We start from the raw sequence: 16015 nt of genomic DNA, 5'->3' as shown, positions 1-16015 counted from the left end.
ACCCGTCCCCCATCCTCGTTGCTGGCTTGCCGTTAGATCTCAGACTGTTGTGCTAGCAATGAGGGAGGCTCCGTGGGCTGGCGTGGGACCCTCCCGGCCAGGTGTGGGATATAATCTCCTGGTGTGCCCATTTGCTAAGACCCTTGGTAAAGCACAGTATTGGGGTGGGCGTTACCCGATTTTCCAGGTGTTGTGTGTCTCAGTTCCCCTGGCTAGGAAAAGGGATTCCCTTCCCCTTGCACTTCCCAGGTGAGGCGTTGCCTCGCCCTGCTTCAGCTCTGGCTGGTCGGACTGCAGCAGCTGACCAGCACCGATTGTCCAGCACTCCCTAGTGAGATGAACCCAGTATCTCAGTTGAAAATGCAGAAATCACCTGTCTTCTGTGTCACTTGCACTGGGAGCTGGAGACTGGAGCTGTTCCTATTCGGCCGTCTTGCTCCACCTCTCAAAAAAATAAACTTTTTCATCTCAAAAAGTTCAAATAATTCTTTTAACCATTGTAGTGTGTATTTCTCCATTCATTCCTTTTCCCTCTCTTATATATACATACATATATTTATATAGGTAAATATCTATAGCCATATACACATTTTCACACAGAATTTGATTGTTTTTAATTGCATACTAGTATACATATTCCTTAACAATCTGCTTAGATCATTAAAGAATAATAAACATTTCTTTTTATCACTAATTATTCATTCACAGAATTTTTCTGCTGTGTTTCCATATGACTGAATGTATTATATTTTAGTAATTCCTACTATTTGATGCTCAAGTGGTTTCCAATATTTACCAGGGTAAACATTGAGATTTAAAAAAAAAAAAAGAAAAAAAAAAAGAACTTCGGTCGGATGCAGTGGCTCACGCCTGTAATCCCAGCACTTTGGGAGGCCAAGGTGGGTGGATCACTAGGTCAGAAGATTGAGACCAGTCTGACCAACATGATGAAACGCCATCTCTACTAAAAATACAAAAGTTAGCTGGGCATGGTGGCGCCTGTCTGTAATCCCAGCTGCTCAGGAGTCTGAGGCAGGAGAATCACTTGAACCAGGGAGGAGGAGGTTCCAGTGAGCTGAGATCATGCCACTGCACTCCAGTCTGGTAACAGAGCAAGACTCCATCACAAACAACAACAATAACAACAAAAATTTTATAAATAAAATAGCATATATATCTACCTTTATTTCATTACAATAAATTTCTACATGTAAAATGTTTTAGTAAATATAAAAATTATAATTTAATTGTCAAATTATTCTTCATAATTGCAAATTGATAGTCCAACTAGCAATAAATATCTATTTGTTTACATCCACACCAACAGTAGATATGATCATTCATTTTATTCTTTTAAGATTTTTTTATGGTGTCAACATTATTAGAGAAGGGGAATAAAGGACTTCTTTTTTACTTAGAAAAAGAAGTTTTTTTCCCACCACAAGTCCAGATTATATTAATTGGAATTTTAGTGTCAATTATTTGTGAAAATAGAGCCACAAACATGAGTCCACATTTTATTTATAAGGAGTGGTCCTGCAGCACTATAATACCCAAATTAGAGATTGTAAGATAGCACAAACTTGCAGGTAAAAGTAAAGCATGCTAATGGAAAGCCTCAATCCTAAGAGCAGGGAGAATGGGTTTCCACTTCATTGGTTCCTCCACATGTAAAATTACTGCATGCTTAGGAAGGTTTTCAGTCTGTGAATAACTCAAGATTTTCCACAGCAATAGTTGAGAAAATAAGATTTGCCCAGCTGCTATGATCCATCAGTGATATAAGGACACATTAGGAAAACAGTTTTTGCTGAGTTTCTGTAATGGTTAGGGCTTTTTCAGTAGCAAATAACAAAAGGAGAATTCTAATGGTGCAGAAAAAGTGCGATTGAGAGTTTAAACAGAGCAGGTACGTTTCTGTTTCTTCCCCTTTCTTTAGCTCTGTGTCCCCCTGTGTGCTAGCTTTTTTGTCAAACAATCTCTCTCCCTTTGTAGGGAAAGATGGCCTCCAACAGCCCCAAGCCTAGTCTATGTTTCTACAACTTGTAATCAAAAAGAAAGAGAAATACCTCTCTTCCTCTGCATCAAATGTTTAAAGGAGCTTATTATTGGCCCTATTGAGGTCACCCATGGACGTGGTAAAAGAAAGTCACTGTGGCAGTCAACCCCACTGATATAGTTTAGATATTTGACCCTGTCCACATCTCATGTTGAATTGTAATCCCCAATGCTGGAGGTGGGGACTGGTAGGAGCTGTTTGGGTCATGGGGGCAGATCTGTCATGGCTGGATGCTGTCTTCATGATAGTGAGTCAGTTATCATGATACCTGGTCATTTAAAATGTTGGCACCTCCCCTCTTGCCTCTGCTTTCATCATGCGACAGCTCCCACTTTGCATTCCACCATACTTAAATGCTTCTTGAGGCCTCATCAGAAGCTGAGCAGATGCCTGGTGCCATGCTTCCTGTACAGCCTGCAGAACTGTGAGCCAATTAAACCTATTTCTTTTATAAATTACCAGTCTCAGGTATTTCTTTATAGCAATGAAAGAATGACCTAATGTACCCACCAAGACCATTGCTACAGAAAAATCAGTATCATGCTGGTTATCAATTTCCTGCCACTATTCTTTCTAGCAGACCTCTCTGAAAACTGGTCAGGGTAGAAAAGCATCGTTATACTTAACTGCTACCTTCTGGTGAGAAAAACCAGTAGGCACCAAAGCCAAGTATCAGAAATCAAGACATGAGGCCAACATTTCTATTTCAAAGGCTATTTACAGAAACATGGCTAAACACAGAGGGCCAATTAACTGGGTAACTAAGGAACTGAAGGTCCAGCTGGTGAGTAGCTCAAGAACACACAAGTGATCTTTTTGAATTGAGGAAGGAACAATTTCTTAGAAAGTGACAGAAATCTGCCTATATTATACAGAAAGGTCTAGTGGCCTTTCCATCGATACTTGCTTTGGTGAGGAACTGTAGACTAGTGTCCTCTTCAGTTGTAGCAATCTGTGTTTCATAATATCATTAGAAATAAGATGTTTTGGAGTTTCTTGAAGCTCAATGGTTATAAATTACAATGGATAATATTTAGCATAAGCAATAGGCTAATCTACTGAATATTCATCGATTAGAAGTAAAAACTATGAAAATACAATTTTACATACTTTGCATTTACTCATGTGCTCCCAGACTCTTAAAAATGAACCTCTTTCTCTGTTGTTTTACTGGCTTCCTTTGAAAAAACAGACATCCTCGTAGAGTCAGGATAAATTCTCAACTTTGTTTGCATGTTTAGATTTTTACTTAAGAGTTTCAATTTCTGTCGATGCCTAGAATTGATAAGGCCTTTTTACTTTCTCTCATTTTCCCATGTTTCTCTTCTGACTTCGCTGGTTGACCACAGAGAATCTGAGAAACGAAACTGGGCAACAGATATCATATTTTTGAGGTGGGGGCATGGCGGCTCACGCCTGTAATCCTGGCACTCGGGATTATGAGGTGGGTGGATCATGAGGTTAGGAGTTTGAGACCAGCCTGGCCAACATGGTGAAACCCCATCTCTACTAAAAATACAAAAAATTAGCTGGGCAGGGTGATGCATGCCTGTAATCCCAGCTACTAAGGAGGCTGAGGCAAGAGAACCGCTTGAACCTGGGAGGCGGAGGTTCCAATGAACTGAGGTCAACCATTGCACTTCAGCCAGGGCGACAGAGGAAGACTCTGTCCCTCCCTGCCCCCCACCAAAAAAAGGGTATCAGATTTTTGAAATCAGAATTTTGACTGTGAAATCTTGAAAAAGTTACTAAGGCTCTTCGAATCTCAGTTTCTTTGTTGTAAAATTGGGAAAATATACTTTCCTCATCAGGTAAAGGTGAGAATTAAAATTGATACCATAGAATGTTTTAATAAATGTAAATATAAGGCAGAACTTAATAAGAGCTGTTATTTACAGAGGACCATTTAATATAAGGACAAAAATCCCAATTGCATTTATTTAAAAAACAGGATTGGATAAACTGTAAGTTAATAACACTAGGTGTGGTGTGCTGATATGTAATCATTTAATTAGAAATCAGGATCTTAAAATTGGTTCATAATGATTGAAAAACTCATTGATACAATGAAAAGTATAAGTGCAGCAACTTGTTTAATTAAAGGTATCTGCATTTGGTACAGATTATTGCTTTAAATTAGTTAAAAATAGAGCATGCATGTTGATTTTACTGTAAGCTGATATACACTTAAAATCTCAAATTTGCTTTTCCTTTACTGAATTTTGGGTAGAAAATTATCTTCTTCACCATTATGCCTTACATCACATTTCTTTACTGTTTCTAGCTAAGCTGCTAAAGAAGATACATGTGGAATCTGCCCAGATTCTTTTACCTCCAGATGATCTTTTAAATAGCATTCAACATAATTGAGTTCAGGTGGCAGCTGTCAGCGAGATAAATCTTGAATGAGATTAAGATGAATGACAGCACAGCTTGCCAACATCCCATTGCCCCAGAAAGAAATGAGAAATTAATGGCATCAGCATTGGTGGTGTGACCAACAAAAATACAAATAAGACAAGGGAAGACAATGTTTAAACATGCCATGCATATTTCAGTGATCATAAATCTCTGGCTTCCTTTTTTACCTTTAATATTCCCATACTCCTGGGATCGATTGTGTAGAACCAGAACCGAACAGTACACATTCCGAGGCTTGCTGGGAAGGATTTGGAGGTAGTAATTCTGGCAATGGATCCTTCCTTGGAGCCAGATGAGTTGACGTACAGGAAGTGCTTACCACTACCTTGAAATAGATTAACACAATTTTTTTCAGTGCAATGATAATATCGCATGAGTTGGAAAGTATTGCAATCATTAACAGATATCTTTTTATCCTCATACATACACACAATCAAACAGACTCATTTTCATTTTGGGAGTCATATATCAATAACATTTCATTCTTCTGAGCCAAAAAAGTGTCACTATGATGTGATTCACAAAATTCCCTTGAGCCAGTGACTCATACAGTAATCAAATACTGGTTTTGAATATGAAGGTGTATTACTGTTCTCCTAAATTGCTCAAACCTGTCAGATTCCAGCAATAAAATACTTCATATGCTGTGCACACAGCAAGTACAGAGTAGGTACTGGGGACTGACTAGTATCGTATCTTATTTTCAGTTGCTCTGATTCCCACACCGGCCAGGGTAGTAGTGAATGGCTATGACTGCAAAGTGAAATGTGATTCTTAGGGTCATTACATTAGTTTTTTCTGAGTAATACACAACTTCTTTTCTTCTCAAATGCATTAGTATGTGAAAGATTTCTGCATTTAAACACAATTGCATTTTTTTCTGTTGCCATTGTCAGAAATTCATCATAGATACCATTCCCCTTTGTGGATAGGTAAAATATATATGTGTGTGTGTGTGTATTTTTTCCTTAAGTTATATATTTATTTGTAGTCTCATTCAAGACTATTGTTTTCTATATATATTACATATTAATATATATTTAATTATATATATGTAATATAAATATATTTATGTATAAGTATGTATAGAAATATATATAACATTATACATAATTATTATTATATTAATTATATAATTATTATATATTAATTATATATAATAAATATAAATATTAAAATTTAATATTTAATAATATATTAAATAAAATATAATGTATAATATATATGAATGAGACTACAAATAAATATTTAAGTAAGGAAAAAATACACTTTTTTATATTTATATTATTTACACATCTATTTTTATATTTATAATATATAATAAAATATATTAATTAAATATATTTATCTATTACTTATTTATCTACCACATATTAATATATATTAAAATATCTTCTACATTATATTTATATGTTACCTAGTGTATATATTTTTTCCTTCAGTAATATTTAATTTTATTTTCAAAATTGAGGCTATTAAAATAATTTATAATAAAAGTATTCTTGTATTTCCTGTGGTATTTTAGTATAGTTATTCAGATACATGTTTTTAAAGCATTATTTCTGAGTTAGTGGTCAAACAGGCTTCTCTTTTGAAGCTTTTCTTTTAAAAAACTTGTTGTCAGGTCAATTGAGTACTCTTCATATAATCAGCATATGTATTCGTTTACCTTTATCTCTCAGCATTTAATTCTTCAGTGCAAGGAATACTCATGTGCTGTACGCTTGAATACAGTTGAAACGGAATACAATTGAAAATTGAAGTGGCTAGAATATATTGCAAAGGAGAATTAGATGACCATTCTTTTGATTAATATTAGCATGGTATATGTTTCTCCATGCCTTTACTTTTAATGTGTATGTATATTAAATGTAGGTTTCTTACTGACAATATATAGTTGGGTCTTGTGTTTGTATCTATTTTGACAAGCAGGTGAATTTAGATGATTGGCACTTTAATTATTCATATAGTTGGAGTAATATTTATACATCTACCATATTTTTCTCCATTTTGTATTCAATACTCTTATATTCTGAATCTTTGTTTCTTTTTTTTCCCCCCTTCTGTTTTTTCTGTCTTCTCTGGCTTTAATTGAATATTTCACGATTCTGTTTTCATCCTCTCTTAACATATCAATTTTACATCTTCTGTTTTCCATTATTTTCTAGGGATTGACTTTGAATTTGCAATATACATTATAACTACCAAACCAAATCCTCTGTCAAATATCATCATACCATTTTATAAGCAACTTACATAACAACATAACTAACCCATTTCATGGGTAGTACAAGTACTGTAAGATAGTATTTTCAATTATTCCCTCTCACTTCTTATAACATAGTTGGGTATTTCTATTCCCCTAGGTTGGTTAGGTTCCAGGAAAATGTTTTTCTTGAAGGCAGGCCTTGTTAAGAACAGAACGCTCTAGCAATATTTCAAAGTGGCTACTTTTCCCCTTTTTCCTGCTGAAAACTGAGATTTTTCTTTCATCTTTGCTGTGAGAATGTGGGAGGGCCCCCGAAGGGAACATTGACCAAAGTGTGTGGGCTGCCAAGGACTGGGTCCCCATCACATTGTTTTCTCTCAAACTTGTCCACATTGAGGCTGCAGCATTCTGTCGGTTACAGTTAGGATTCCTACACCAGTACTTGTTCCCTGAAGAGTTCCCGTTCATAGGCTACTTGCCCAGGTAACGTGCGATACTCTGTGTCTGGCTGTCTGGCTGTCCAATGTTGGGGGTAGTGGTTTGCCTGTGACCTCAGTTCTCTAATTAATCTAAAAAGAATTGATTTTCAGTTGGTTCACCTTTCCTTCTATAATGATAGGAATGATGCCTTCCAAGCTCCTTACATGCTGGACTGGAAGATGCAAATAACTTGCATCTACTTTTTTTAAAAAAACCCTATTTGACTGAAAATATCTCTTTTCACTAACAGGCTGCCAAAATAAGAAAATTTCCATAAAATTTATTTTTCTAATTAATTAATTAATTAATTATTGAGACAGAGTCTTGCTCTGTTGCCAAGCTGGAGTGCAGTGGCACGATCTTTGTTCACTGCAACCTCTGCCTCCCGGGTTCAAGCGATTCTCCTGCCTCAGACTCCCAAGTAGATGGGACTACAGGTGTGTGCCACCAAGCCCAGCTAATTTTTGTATTTTTAGTAGAGATGGGGTTTCACCATGTTGGCCAGGATGGTCTTGATCTCCTGACCTTGTGATCCCCCGCCTCGGCTTCCCAAAGTGCTGGAATCACAGGCGTGAGCCACCACGCCCGGCCTAATTTTATTTCAGTAAGATAAGAGGGAACGTTGCCTGAGAATTATTGCAGCAAAATTTTCAACACAAAAGAGTACACATGAAAAGAACTTGAACTATTCCTGTAGCATCAGTAAACTGTTTTCTATCCGCGTTGTCCTTTGAAATATATTGTATGTACCACCAAATATTGGGTTAGGAAAACTGAACACAGTATTTAATTTAGCCAGAGGGAAAAAAAAAAAAAAAAGTTTTCTAAGTTTCACATTTTGTTCCCAAAATACTGCTTGTTTGTTTTCTTATTTGGAAAATCACAACAGAGGTGGCATGCAAAGCCAGAATACCTACACAGCACCTGTCAAACCTACTGCGAACAGTGGCTTAGTCACTAAAAACATGCTTTCTTTAAATCCATGGTATTTTTAATTAAATAAGAACATCTGGATTTCTCTACATTCTGTTGCTTTTTATACACTTGAGAATTTCTAACGCATTTAGACCGCACTTTATCAGACCAACTTTAAAACACTGTCTTCAGTAAGAAAAATATGGTATAATCCAACGAGCTATAGTAACTCTTTATGCACAGTAGGGCTTAATTGAAAGTATCAAATATATTCATCCTATACTGGATGTGAATAAATAGCCTTGACTTTGTCCCAAACAGTTAATAACTAACATGTTTGTATAAATTATTTTTATAGTTCAGTTCTCAAATACTATAACATATATAATGATAACTAATGTACTTCCATCTCAGAAGCAGATCCTATTTAATTCAGACTTTAAATATTTCTTTTTCCATTTTGTAGTGTCAACCCAATGTTGAAAGTCAAATATTTAGAGCAGTAGGAAAAGTAGTAATTAGGTTCATTGACACAAATTCAACCAATTTTGCAAAGTTAGGAATTGAATTCTGATTTAAAATCTTGGATTTATGTAAATTGATTCCTCCAATTGCATAAATACATTGAAATTTCACTAATTCAGATATTTCTTTTCAATACTTTTAGTCCAATACTTAATTATAAAAGGACAATTTTAAGTTTCTACAACAACCTGAATTAAGTCCAACCAAATGCTCCATTCTTTGTAATAAGTTACAGGCTCCTAAAGTAACTTAAGTCACAACATCTTTAGAGTTTCAGTAATTTACTAATAAAGAAAAGTACTTAAAAAACAAAATTGAGATATTTCTTCCAGCCTGGTACCTAACAATATTTCAAGTACTTGAAAAATATTCTAACAATATTGTAGGTACTTGGAAAATTATTGCACACGGGAAAACAATAACATATGTATTATTTCTTTCTTAAATAGCCACAGTTATTTTCGAATGGTGTGTGTGTCTTTTGGGCACTACACAAATTTCCAAATCTTGAAATTGGACTGAACATTACCTTCTTTTGTTATTCCAAATTTTCCCCAGTAAATGTCACTTTTGTGGCAGCAACTACTAAAACCAGTTTAGCAAAAGTATGACGTCATACAAAGAAATGTTATACAATCTAATGTTTGCATTTTAGGGTTATATCATGAAACACAATGTGAAGACAATTAATTCACTGGGAATGATCATCCACTATTTCACTGCAGGATATTTATTTTGGCACAGGATAATCAATGTCATGTAAGGCCCAATATCAAAGCTAATCATTCCAATGATTAATTAACGGACTTTGGGCTGAGTTATCAAAGTATATCCCCACTTAACATCTTCAAATTTGCATACTCAATTTTGCTCTTATAAAATTCCGCAGTTTAACACAAAAGTCAGAAAACTGATTCTTGTCCGAAATATTAATGCATGCCAAGGTATTCATTTTAAAATTTAAGAATGTAAAAATGTACCTGGAAATTTAGAAGACATCATTGCGAATTTAATCTTTGGCAATTTTAATTCTGAAACTCTAGCATATCTAAGTTTGACTTTATAAGTGGGAAAACTTTTGTGATTCCATATATATACATGCATATATATTGGAGAATCATAAAGGTGAAAAGTTGCTTAGCTTCTTCAAATTATTAATAGAAATACATGAATTATCCAGAAACTATGTACTGTATCTCAATGTTATAACACCTTACATTGAATTATACTTTCAGAAATAGACTCATTCTTTATCTAGTGAGCTCAGACCAGACCCACTTTCAAACATTTACAAACTTTCAGTTGCTTCATTGAGACCTACCTATTTAAATCTAGCAAAATCCTTGGGGAAGGTCAATGTAGCCTCTCGCACAAAGTTCAGAATTTATTAAAGCAGATAATAAAGTTTAAATGTCTGAACTGCCACAACATATTTAGAATTTAATAGTAAATCATTAAACCAACTCGCTTTATTTATATGACTCTATGAAAAGATCAACAACATTCACAGGACAGGTCTTTATAGAAGCAGAATTTTTGTTTATTTGTTTGATTTTGGACTATTTTACAGCTTACTACTTGCCATTTCAAAAGCTCCTTAACTCTCATGTAGTCAGATCAGCATGCATTAAATTAGTTTTATAAAATCGATTACACTTTAATTAAATACTACCAGGTGTTGTATTCTGGAATACTGTATTCATTAAATATATCTGAATTTTACCTCTCCCAAACTGACACCAAATATTTTCTGGACACTTTTCATTTAATACTTCACTTTTGCTTGTGTAAGTTTATGATTATAAATTCTCAAGATTCCTGGGGCACAGATTTTATATTTTGCTTCTTAATTGGCTACAATTAGTCAATGGATAGAGATTTCCAATTAATATTCAACTTTTACCTTAAAACCTCAAATTCAGCATCAAAGTGTAGTATCCTCAAATCACAATACTTAGTATCAGAGTGTCAAATATATATTAGCCAAATTCAGAATCAAATACCATGCTTCACGGACATTTTTTCACATTGACGTCAGCAGAGAGTAAAAAATTCTAATTTGTTTTTTAGATGTGATTAGCTACAATCTTGAGATTTTAAAACTGTTTTGTTGAGTCATTGTACTATAAGGTAATGAATTTTACATTTTTCTGTTAAAAAAAAAAAAAAGTTGGTACTTTTAAAGGAAAGCTAGCCAGGCTCGGTGGCTCACGCCTACAATCCCAGCACTTTGGGAGGCCCAGGAGGGCAGACAGCCTAGGGTCAGGGGTCTGAGACCAGCCTGACCAACATAGGAAAACCCCATCTCTACTGGAAATACAAAAAAAATAAAAAATTAGCCGGGCATGGTGGTGCATGCCTGTAATCCCAGCTACTTGGGAGGCTGAGGCAAGAGAATCGCTTGAACCTGGGAGGCAGGAGGTTGCAGTGAGCCGAGATTGTGCCATTGCACTTCAGCCTGGATGACAAGAGCAAAACTCCATCTCAATATAATAATAATAATAAAATTTAAAAAATAAAGGAAAGGTATGCTTTGACAGCTTCAGTGCCCTAAGAAGAATCATACTTATTGCACTAAGGAAAAATAATAAAAGATAACTTCTCACTTCTAGTGATCTGAATTCTCTCCCTACTTTAAATTAAGAGTCAATTTTAGACTTTTTTTCCCCTATTTTCCTGTTCATAAAATAAAGCTGGCTAATAGTTTTTAAAAATGCTGTGCATGATGCCTCTTTCAAAATAGCAAAAGCGCCATTCTTCAGAGTCAGATTTATTCAGCCTGCCTCTGCATCCTCTATAATTTCTGCCTGTCTCTCACTCTCAATAGAAGGGTGTCTAATGACTATCAGGTGAAATGCTCTCAATCTCTTTTGTGCTTTTATTTTCTTCCCCCAGATTTTCAACGTGCATCTGCAATTTTTTCTCACTCTGTCTCCCAGGCTGCAGTGCAGTGGCACAATCTCAGCTCACTGCAACCTCCGCCTCCCGGGTTCAAGTGATTCTCATGCCTCAGCCTCCCAAGTAGCTGGGACTACAGGTGCCTGCCACCACACCCAGCTAATTTTTTGTATTTTTAGTAGAGACAGGGTTTCACCATGTTGGCCAGGCTGGTCTCGAACTCCTGACCTCAGGTGATCCACCCACCTTGGCCTCACAAAGTGCTGGAATTACAGGCATGAGTCACTGCACCCGGCTAATATCTGCAATTTTTTAAGGCTGTGAATGTAAATATGGCCAGCGAGAGAACGAAGTTTCCTCAAAGTTGTCAGAATGGAAAATATAGATGCAGTGTTTCTGGAGGCGAATGAATTTTTCTCATAGCATTTGATAAAAATGTCTGCCGTTACATTATTTTGATTTGCTTTTTAAAGAGTGTTACGCCGGGCGCGGTGGCTCAAGCCTGTAATCCCAGCACTTTAGGAGATCGAGACCATCCTGACTAACACTGTGAAACCCCGTCTCTACTAAAAAATACAAAAAAAAAAAAACTAGCCGGGCGAGGTGGTGGGTGCCTGTAGTCCCAGCTACTCGGGAGGCTGAGGCAGGAGAATGGCGTAAACCCGGGAGGCGGAGCTTGCAGTGAGCTGAGATCCGGCCACTGCACTCCAGCCCGGGCGACAGAGCAAGACTCCGTCTCAAAAAAAAAATAAATAAATAAAGAGTGTTACAACGACTATTTCCTTTAAATATCATAAATTGTATTTTGTTCCAATAAGTTATGCTGTAGGCATTAATCTCTTTTGAGACTAATTATTGCCTCTTTAAATAAAAACACTTTTTACCAGAATGTCTTATTTTAATGCTATTAACTGTCATCAAAATCAATATTATAAACTCTCCCCTCCACCCTGCCCCCCACAGTATGCATTAATCTGATACGAAAATGAAGCTTCTGGTTGTGGCATGCCAACACAAGGTAGAGTCAGCTTATTTTGAAAGCTCCTAATATACTTAGCAGCAAGAATATCTCAGTCACAGGAAGATGAAATATAAGTGAGATCGGTTGCCATTTCCTATAAGTTACAGCTAGAGACAAGGGATTCTGAATCTCCACATCCTCATATTCAAAGAACCCTGAAAAACCTCTTTATGAGACATTTATTTCTCAAGATGCCTTTGGAAACATGAATTAGCTTAATAACATTTCTGTAACTTTATTTTCCAAACTGAGATTACAAGTAAAACTTGTTTCATGGTCATGCAGGAAGGCAAAACTAATAAAATAAATGATAGATGCTTTTATTTAGGTAAAATGATAAGTGGTCACTATTATAAAAGAGCTTTGACTTCATTTAAATTTCAGATCTATTTTACTTGGAGGAGTGTGGAAAGCAAGTAAGAACAGAAGAATAGTTATTTTCATTGAAACTGGGAAATATATTATCACATTATTTTAATGAATATGTAATGGGCAGAACTATAGGCAGGATTGTCCACTGGTTAAGTCTGAAGGCACTGGAGCTCTAGACTTTGATTTGCATCCTGCCTCTACCACTTATTAGGTATGTGACCTTGGGTAACCTACTTAAATTCTCTAGGACTCTGAAGCAATAAGAGATAATTATAGTACATACTTCAGCCTCATGGGGTTGTGGTAAAAATTAAATGATCTACTATATGTAAAGTACTTAGAACATAGTTGCAAATTAGTGCTACTCTCCTAGGAAATTTAGAGAATAGCTATAAAGATGATTCTATCAGTGGAAATAAGACAACTAATTGCAAGTTATTGATTGAATAACTACTATAGAGAAGGTAGCATGTCTTTCATTTGGATGTAGAATGATGTACAAGATAAGACTGGTAAAATATGAAACAAATCCAAAAGAATCTTACAACACAAGATAATAATATGTATTGTTTTAAAGGCAAGCTCTGAGTCAAACTGCCTGAGTTAAAAGGCAAATGCTGATACTTATAAGCTTTGTGACTTTGGGAAAATTTCTCAATCCCTACTATGTCTCATATTTATCATCTATCAAAAGAGGATAATAATAATAATTTACAGTTCATTCGGATTACTGGGATCATATAATATCAAATATTGATGTACATCATAAATGTTACATAGTTCAACAAATAAAAGATGGCTTACATTTGGTGGAGGAGGGAAAACTTCATAAAAGGTGTGTACTAATGGGGGACGACCACTGAAAGACAGGCCATCTTGCAGTCCTTACTTAAGAAGAAGCTTCCAAGGAAACTCAACTATCGTAAGGAAGACAAAGACAAGGATACCAGAGGAAATGTTACCTTCTGACACCTACTGCTATAACAAACAGTAAATACAATCTTAGTCCTAAGGCAGATAAACATAAAAATCTCACACTAATGGCCTTTAAATCTGTTTCTTTTACCCAGTATATAGTGTCTACTATCAGCCAAAAATTACAAATCATACCAAAACAATGATACTATGAAGTGTTGATATTAATAAAATCCAGAGTACTTTTGAGGTACAAGAACTCAGTTTGTAAAAGAGGAACATAAGATTTAGAATGAAAAATACAATTTGGAGGAGAATGCAGAGAGTCCTTGATGCTAAACTGAAAGGCAATGAAGAGCCTCTGATCATTTGGAGGACCAGGAGTCACCAATTATAAATATTAATCTTGCATCAATGTGAAGAGCGGCCTTGTACAGAAGAATACTTGCATTGTAAATGAGCGGTCTTGACATCTACAATAGCCCAGAAGTGAGTATGGATGACAGATGTGAAAATGCAAAGATATGAAAACATATAATCAGCTGAGAAAGAGAGCTGACAGAATTTGAAATTGAGAGAGAATTAATAGTGTTAACAATGATGATGACAATAACAGAAATAGTAGGGTCATGAGAAGAAGATGCTTTCTGCAAGGAAGGCAAGTTTACATTTGAATATGTGACTTGGAGATACGAACAATTACCTAGTGTGCAAATGATAGTATGGAACTCAAATGTGGAAATAAGTGATTGATTAGTGGTATTAAATACATATAATAGCAAGAATCAGGTTGTTACAATTTAAAAAATTGTAAAAGTCCTTGAAGAGAACTAGAATATATTCAAGAGGACAGAGACTGCATTTTGTAAAATATCTTTACACTATTTAGATCAATGACCAAGAATGAGTGACCAATGATTATTAGTTGCAGAAATAATATTTTGCAGAAGACAGATTGAAGGGCACCAGGGAAGGTGTGGATAGTGAGGGGAGGATACAAAGTACATGAGCAATGGTTTTATATATATATATTATATATATCACCAGTATTTTAAGTAGTATATTTATCAAAAAATCATTAGAAGAGTTAATCTAACTCAAGTTTATTTCATTTTTTCGGTTTTTTGGGTTAAGGTCAAAGAGAACTGTAATGCTTGAAGACAAAAAGTATGATATGGTGATAGAGTAACAGTTTAAGGACACTCAATGAAATAAATTCAAGGAAGTAAGATTTTGGGAAGATAGAAATGGTTAAGTTTAGTGGTTTATTATTTTACTGAGAAATAGAGTCTGTAAATAAATATATATTTAGGAGATTGTTTTTGGAGAAATTACAGTTTCTAGATGCTTATAAAATGATGAATTTATCTGAAAAGTTTTCAGATTACATATTCACAGTTTAATCATGCCCTCCAAGATTCCAAATGAATTGATTCATTCACATATTTTTCACTCAGTATCATCTCACGGCATTTTGGCATAAACAAAAAATGCAAGCAAGCAAGCATCATTTGGGTCCTGCTTGAAACAGTTGTTAAATATTCTTGGAAATATTTTAAATAAATGTAGACAAATATTCCAAAGAATATTTGATTGGGTATCTGATTCAGATGGTACATGTGGATGAATAGAAGGGGTTCATATTTTCAGACCAGCATTGCTTTTTGGCAGCAAAATGAAAGTTACTGTTTATTTGATGGGGTGAATATTTGAAGAAATATTGAGCAGCTATAGATAATCAGGGTTTGTTCTTGTTGTCTAATATCACTAAGGTAAAAAAACCTGTCTCAGAGAAAAATAAACAGGAAGGACCCTAACCTAAACACTTACTATGGTTTCATAGAGAAACACTTATATTCTAATTATAGTTAACAAGCAAACAATGGCTATCATTTATTCCTTTCCACAGAAAACTTTTAAGAAAACTAAATCTGCAAGAGGCATTCTGAGGCTTATCAGCCAACAAAGTCACCTAGATTTATTTTTTGATGGTATTGTATGTATGAAGTGGAATACTTGTATTTCTAAAAAGTGAACCAAGACAAGGAGAAAGTAGAAATGATACTGATATGTAGGAAGAAAACAGCAACTAGAGTAAGAAGAATAGAAAAAACATACTCACTTGTTTTGAGCCATTTGGTATAGACAAAATGCAATGACAAAGATGATATCAATTGCAGCATTTTTTTTTTTTTTTTTT

The 16015-nt window shown here is 35.1% G+C and overlaps 1 protein-coding gene across 2 annotated transcripts in view; it reads right to left on the bottom strand.

Moving 5' to 3' along the window:
* MALRD1 (MAM and LDL receptor class A domain containing 1) overlaps window positions 1–16015 on the bottom strand; it is a 715118-nt gene that overhangs the window by 185429 nt on the left and 513674 nt on the right. For both annotated transcript variants that reach the window (XM_017869225.1, XM_017869224.1), the window contains exon 32: window positions 4648–4805. In XM_017869225.1, the coding sequence (XP_017724714.1) occupies window positions 4648–4805 (158 nt within the window). The remainder of the gene's footprint in view (window positions 1–4647; window positions 4806–16015) is intronic.

This window comes from Rhinopithecus bieti, unplaced genomic scaffold (assembly GCF_001698545.2).
Source record: "Rhinopithecus bieti isolate Rb0 unplaced genomic scaffold, ASM169854v2 scaffold_3043, whole genome shotgun sequence".
NCBI lineage: Eukaryota > Metazoa > Chordata > Mammalia > Primates > Cercopithecidae > Rhinopithecus > Rhinopithecus bieti.
The sequence above is the reverse complement of the archived record's forward strand: the minus strand, read 5'-3'. Positions and strand labels throughout refer to the sequence as shown.